The sequence below is a fragment of the Onychomys torridus genome, chromosome 2, assembly GCF_903995425.1.
Source record: "Onychomys torridus chromosome 2, mOncTor1.1, whole genome shotgun sequence".
NCBI classification, from domain to species: Eukaryota; Metazoa; Chordata; class Mammalia; order Rodentia; family Cricetidae; genus Onychomys; species Onychomys torridus.
Window position 1 is genome coordinate 163,829,148 of NC_050444.1, and position 6,673 is coordinate 163,835,820.

General features: G+C 52.2%; 1 protein-coding gene across 1 annotated transcript; it reads left to right on the forward strand.

Annotated features, from left to right (window-relative positions):
- The first annotated feature begins 220 nt into the window (after positions 1–220).
- On the forward strand, positions 221–6,673 carry Icmt (isoprenylcysteine carboxyl methyltransferase). The gene is made up of 5 exons (XM_036178902.1): positions 221–553; positions 1,675–1,763; positions 2,648–2,817; positions 3,695–3,912; positions 6,028–6,673. The coding sequence occupies exons 1-5, from the start codon at positions 359–361 to the stop codon at positions 6,208–6,210; spliced, it is 855 nt and encodes a 284-aa protein (XP_036034795.1). The 5' UTR covers positions 221–358; the 3' UTR covers positions 6,211–6,673.

Genomic DNA, 6,673 nt, shown 5'->3' on the forward strand with positions numbered 1-6,673 from the left:
GAACGAGTGGTCGGTTACGGCCGTTGTTTCTTGGGACCAGGGCTCTAAACTTGGGACGAACTTCGACAGGGCGACGAGGCCACTTCCGGGCTGATGCGCCACCCCTCTGCCGACGTCACGTTGTTCGGCGACTGCGGGGCGGGGCCTGTGGGTCGTGCGGCTCGCTCCAAATTCCGGCCCTCTGCCACGCGCGGCATCGCTCTCGCGAGAACTTGCAGGCTGCACACAGCTCCGGGTACCTGCCCTTCCCGAGCCGGCGTCGGCGTCCGAGTGCGCAGGCGCGGCCTTCGGGTTTCCCCGGCTACAGTCGGCGCTTCGGCCCGCTAGTCCGCCGCGGGCTCTTCCGCCGCCCTGCGCCATGGCGGGCTGCGCGGCGCGGGTTCCGCCGGGCTCCGAGGCGCGCCTCAGCCTCGCTACCTTCCTGCTGGGCGCCTCGGTGCTCGCTCTGCCGCTGCTCACGCGCGCCGGCCTGCAGGGCCGTACCGGACTGGCGCTCTACGTGGCCGGGCTCAACGCGCTACTGCTGCTGCTCTACCGGCCGCCGCGCTACCAGGTGCGGGCCGGGTGCGGAGGGACCGGGGACGGGGAGGGCGGCCCGGATTGACTGGTTGACCCGGACCAGGGACAGGGCAGGACGGACAGGGTGGACCGGTAGACCCTCACCCCAGACCCGGACTAGCGACGGGCTGGACCGATAGACCTGGACCGGAGACGAGTGGACCGAGACCAGGCGGGCAAGGGACAGAGTGGGTTGAGTAGGTAGGGACCGGGCAGGGCGGGCCGGGTGTACTGGAACCGGAGACAGGACAGATGAGTCTGGGTAGACAGGAATCAGGGACCGGGCAGGCGGGCACCCGGCAAGGGTAGGCGGGCCAGGTACATTAGAATCAGGCCGACTAGGCTCGGGGACCAGGATCCAGCAGGCAGGGCTGAGTAGATGGGCTAGGTACAGGGATTGGAGCTAGTCTAGCCGGAGTGGGTTATTGCCGAGCCTGGCGGTGGTCGGTTCACCTTTTTACCACCCCCATGCCGGCACCACGTTGCAGGTTGCCTCCCACAGGCGTGTAACGCAGCCATAAGTTGAGGTCACAGGAGGGACCCACTTCTAGCTGTGGGTGTTAATTGCATTTCCTGCCGATCAGCAGCTTCGGCAGATTCACGTCAGGTGGGAAGCGAGCTAACCTACGAGTTTTTAATTTATGTGATGACAGGTGTGGCGTTTTACCTGCTGGTCAAACGCCCCGCTTTACAGCGGTGACTGGGCGCAGAGTTCCAAGTGTTCTCATTAGAGTCGTTGACTTGCGAGTATAGGCCATAAACTGGGCTAAACAGTTTTCCATAGATAGCCCTGCTAGTGCTAGCAGTAATAATTATTGTGGCTATTAAACTGGTTATCCTTAGGTGTTTGTGTGGTAAATCCTGTGTGTTGTCCTACAGGACTGTTATTTCCACGGTGTAGATGAGTAACTTGCTGAAGAAGGCTAGAGAGGAGAGAGAGGGAGAGGAATGTAAGAACACAGTTCGAACCCAAACAGCCCCGTTTCATTCTCTATCTCTTGAGCCTATGGACTCTGCTCACTGATGGCCTTGCTAATCCAGGACAGGCTGCAGTCTGGGTTTGGGCTCTGCAAATGGAACATGGGGTGACTGAGGCTCTTTTGGGTGTGTTTTCAGATAGCCATCCGGGCTTGTTTCCTTGGCTTTGTGTTTGGCTGTGGTGTGCTGCTAAGTTTCAGCCAGTCCTCTTGGAATCACTTTGGCTGGTAAGAAAGACTTTGGGAATGGTGGTGTTGAGGTGAGGGTCCAAAGCGTAGTGGGTGAGTAGGGGCCTCTCCTCATCCCTGTCTGGGCTTTGACAGAGAAGGAGGCTGGTTAGGATTCTGAAGAAGCCGCCTCCTGTCTTCCCTGAATCCCCACATTTCAAATCTTGTGAACACAATTGTGCATGTTAGTGGATTCTGTGGTGGATGGAAAGGGGTCTCCCTGTGCCCTCTCCAGAGGTCCCTGTCATCCGAAGCTGCTGTGATAAGCCATTTCCTGAGGGGTGCAGGTCCGCGGTTATGGGAGGGGCAAGCCTCCCGCTGTTTTCCTAAGCCTTCTCCGTCTCGGTTTCCATTAGGTCCCGGCTAGTGCTTCCCCCACAGCAGTGTAGGACTTTCCCCTACACTATGAGTTCAGTCCCTTGAGCCTTCTAGCCTCTGACTTGGATATGAATCGTGGCTTCAAGGTAAAACGCTTTATCTCCTATTGTCAGTATGCTGAGCCATCTAATCCTTCTTTGCTGGAATTATTTTAGTTCTGTTGAATTTTGTTTCCAACATGCGTCACTACTTTGTTGAATCCCCCCTTTCATGTTAAAATGTGAAACTGTCATATTAAAAAGAGTAGAGGGACCATAATTCCTCCTTCACCTATGGAGATTTTTAATTTTGTCTGTGACATTCAGAAACATAACAGCACCACTCACCCCCACTTTCTGCAAGCTCCAGAGGGAATGAATGGCATGTGTGCGTGCCTGGTGTCACTCAGGTGGGTGATGGCAGCTGCGCGTGACAGGGTCAGGGACAGCTCAGCAGACCCAGGTCTGTGCTTTTGCCTAACTTGGTTCTCTTGCCTAGTCTACCCTTTTGTTTTTGTTTTTAAATAGGTACGTGTGCTCGCTGTCATTATTCCACTATTCTGAGTACTTAGTGACAGCTGTCAATAATCCCAAAAGTCTGTCCTTGGATTCCTTCCTCCTGAATCACAGTCTGGAGTACACAGTGGCTGCTCTTTCTTCTTGGATAGAGTTCACACTTGAAAACATCTTCTGGCCAGGTGGGTGTGCCCTACTTTCTCTCTGGGAGAGGAGGCTGCCTTCCTGCGGGCTGAGGAGAGTGACATTGGTTCACCTCTCAGGTCTCATCTCCTGAGCAAGTCTCCCCAGTGCTTTCTCCTCCCTGAGCTATTTAAAGGGCAGACTCCACTCGCTGGAAAATTCTGCTTCTGGATTTCAAATCCAGGACATGTTGACCTTTTGCTCTAAGCTTGCAAAGGCAGGGCACCGGCACCACCTAAGACATCCCATCTCGCTGGTTGTAGTTTTTAATTCTACCATTGGACTGGATGAAGTTTGGGCCTGAGTACTTTTCTGTAACATGAGAATTTCACAATGTTTTATTCTTTTAAAAAGCCAGGCGGCGGTGGCACACACCTTTAATCCCAGCACTTGGGAGGCAGAGGCAGGAGGATTTCTGTGAGTTCAAGGCCAGCCTGGTTTACAGAGCGAGATCCGGGACAGGCACCAAAACTACACAGAGAAACCCTGTCTCAAAGAACAAAACAACAAAACAAAACAAAATATCTAAATCACACTTCCTCAAAGTCAGATATAGGTCCTCTGACTGACTTTGGAAATGGGCCCGTCTCTTTCTCTCAGAGGTACGTGTTCCCTAGAGAAGGATGTGAACGGAGCCCATCAGCCCAGGAAGGGAGAGCTGCTAGCAGTTGACTTGTTGGCACTTGAGACAGGAAACAGTGATGCTGGGTTGGGAAGTATTTTCTTACCATTCAAGTTTACTGTGATGATAGATGCTGATTGTCCACGGGTGTTTTCTGATGTTCTCTTGAGGGAAATAGGCCCATTTCACACGGTGAAGGAGCGATGAGCACTCCAGTGTCCCCACTCCTTTTTTCCCTGTGTCTGTCTCTGCAGAACTGAAGCAGATCAGTTGGCTCAGTACCACTGGGCTGCTGATGGTGGTCTTCGGAGAGTGCCTGAGGAAAGCCGCCATGTTTACGGCTGGCTCCAATTTCAACCACGTGGTGCAGAGTGAAAAGTCAGACACCCACACTCTGGTGACAAGCGGGGTGTATGCCTGGTTCCGGCATCCCTCCTATGTGGGGTGGTTTTACTGGAGTATCGGAACCCAGGTATGGTACCAAAGTTGACACTGGTTTCCTGTGAATTCACTTTCCTAAGTTTTTCTTTTTTGGTGTCTAGACACAGGGTCTTGTGTGTAGTAAGAACTTGTAACCCTCCTGTCTAGGGCCACTTGACTTTTTACTTTTCTGAAATTGAAGTATAATTGGCACACCATAAACCCCACCATTTCTAGGAGTGCACTTAAGTCTTTTTAGTGTGTGCACAGGTTGCCTGTCTCTTCATGTGCTCCCTGGCATGTTTCAGGTGGTGGCTAATAAAAGCCAGGAGGAACCAGTGCTTTGTGTTTTAGAGATGAAGTCGTTGGTGTAAATTAATTATTTAAACTTGAGGACAATTTATTCTTTAAAGGGGAAACCCCAGGGCAGGCAGGTGGTAAGTCTAGCACTTACCAGGAGGATGGAGGTGAGCACAGAGGTCAGGCACCTGCGGGGAGGGCAGGATTGCCTTTCTGAGTGCTGTGTGACCCCACCCCTGGTGGCAGTGGTGGTGTGCTGCCCTGTGCCACACACCCCCCCTCCTCCACTTTATGCCACTCTGACTGGAATCTGGAACACCTTGGGCGAGGGAAGGTAGGCTTTGGGGAGGGAATGTCCTCAGCCACCCTGTGGTGGCTCAGTGGGTTTTCATCAAAAAATAGGTCTAAATGAGGCCAAGGTCCTGGCAGGTTAATGAGAGCTATGGGGTTTGCTCTGTCTGGGGATGCAGACCAGACCTGTGTTCCTTGACAACTGCCTCTGGATTCCATGCGTAGTCCTAGAACAACTCGGCCGGAGAGTGTAAATAGAGCCTGGGAAGGTCATCTGGGGATCCCAGACATCCCATCAGTGGGCCGTGGGGATTCTGGTGACCCCATAATGGAGTAGGAGGTGACTCTTAGCATCTCTTTCAAGCTGTGAGTTTGAGACGTCACACTGCTCCGCTTGCAGTCAAAGCCCTGGGATCACTGAGAGCTGATGAATGTAATCTGTCTTCAGTGCTTATGCGTGCAGTCTAAGGGCTTAGAGCTGGAGAACCTTTTCTACAGTGTGACCTTGTGTGTGCGTGTGTGTGTGTGTGTGTGTGTGTGTGTGTGTGTGTGTGTGTGTATGTGTGTTCGATGAATCCTTCCTGCAACAGGATTTACCTTATACAAAACACTATTTTTTGTCTTGACTGTTTGGAATTGTGCTGATGACACACTGAAAATTGGTTTTCCTGGCTCAGTAGAAGGTTGCCACTGATGATTAAGAATCCTGCCATTAAGGCTGCCCAGAAAGCTACACACATCTGTCAGGTGTGATGGCACAGACTAGTGCTGCCAGATGGGCCAGGCCTGGTCACCAAGGCCTGCCTTCTCTATCTTAAAAGCCAGGACAGTAGTGTGGCGATAGTGCTTCAGAGTCACAGATTGGATGAAGGTTGAGTGGCTTAGCATGGTACTGTGAACACAGCAGTACTTGTGAACAGTGCAGGCAAGCGGTGACAAGTTGGGGGCATGCCAGTTCACTGAGCAGAAGCATCGCTGGATAGGTCCTGATTCCTGTAGTGGGGATGGGTGGGTTAGTGGTTTCCAAGGCAACAAAGGAAGCTTTGAGGAGCTGGGGATGCTTTCAGCTTTGAAGGACTTTTTGGCTGGAGGTTGGAAATGGGATAGGGATAAAAGGCAGCTAGGCACAGCTTTTCTGACTTGTGGACACTGCCATTTTCTGGACAGAGTGATCTCTGAAATGTTTTGGAAACTCAGATGGTAACCTTTGGTTCATGTGGCCTTGAGAGCAGGAAAGCAAAGGTCTGAGACAGGTTGGTGTTTCCAGGTGGGTAGGAGAAATGGGGAGGACAGACACAGGCCTGAGTTCCCACATCAGGGAATTCACACAAGTTCAGGCGGGCACATGTGTCACCCATGGTGGGACCCCAGAGTGCTATCTTTCACTATAACCAAGGTCTTATTTACTCAGCATTGCAGACAGGTACAAAAAGATGCAGCCGTGAGCAGCTCCAGTGAATGTGAATGGTTCTCACGGTATTGGAGAGTCTTCTGGGCTCCAGCAAGAAGTCCTGTGGGGAGCAGGTGCTTGGGCATCAGGCTGCTCTGACCTTTGACCTTGCACTTCCTCTGCCAGGTGATGCTGTGTAACCCCATCTGCGGTGTTGTCTACGCCCTGACAGTGTGGCGCTTCTTTCGTGATCGCACAGAAGAGGAAGAGATCTCGCTGATTCACTTTTTTGGGGAGGAATACTTGGAATATAAGAAGAGAGTGCCCACGGGCCTGCCTTTCATAAAGGGGGTCAAGGTGGAACTATGACGGGCAGGTGCCTGTGGGGCCAGGGGATCTCTGGCCCTGCGCAGCCTAGGACAAAACTACTTCGAGTTGGCCACTGCAGAATGAGTTTCTTAATCATTTTATACGTCACTAATTACTCCTCAGAATGTCACTCAAAACCTAATGGTCAGAAGGCCTTAGGACCAAAGGACCCACTGCAGCATTCTCTTCCTGTGTGGGATGAAGGTAGAACATGGATAAACAGCGAACAAGGAGCATGTCACAACGGTTCATCAGTGCCCTTTCTACAGTGGTGGGGTGAGGACCCACGCCACAGTCTCGTGCCCCCTCAGGTCAGAGTGTATTTGCACAGTGACCAGGATACTCAGGAGAGGACACTGCCCTCTGAAGCACTTATGCTAGAATATGTAGTCAGAGTTGCCACACAACAGCATTCAAAATGCATCAAAAAACCTTTAACCGAAAACAGCATAGCTTTAACTTC

What these genes read in the sequence shown, in the direction of transcription:
- Icmt (XM_036178902.1), top strand. Translation starts at nt 359, where the DNA reads ATGGCGGGCTGCGCGGCGCGGGTTCCGCCGGGCTCCGAGGCGCGCCTC. An exon ending in ACCGGCCGCCGCGCTACCAG is followed by an intron (nt 554 to 1,674) that starts GTGCGGGCCGGG and finishes GTGTGTTTTCAG; the next exon opens with ATAGCCATCCGGGCTTGTTT. An exon ending in TCTTGGAATCACTTTGGCTG is followed by an intron (nt 1,764 to 2,647) that starts GTAAGAAAGACT and finishes GTTTTTAAATAG; the next exon opens with GTACGTGTGCTCGCTGTCAT.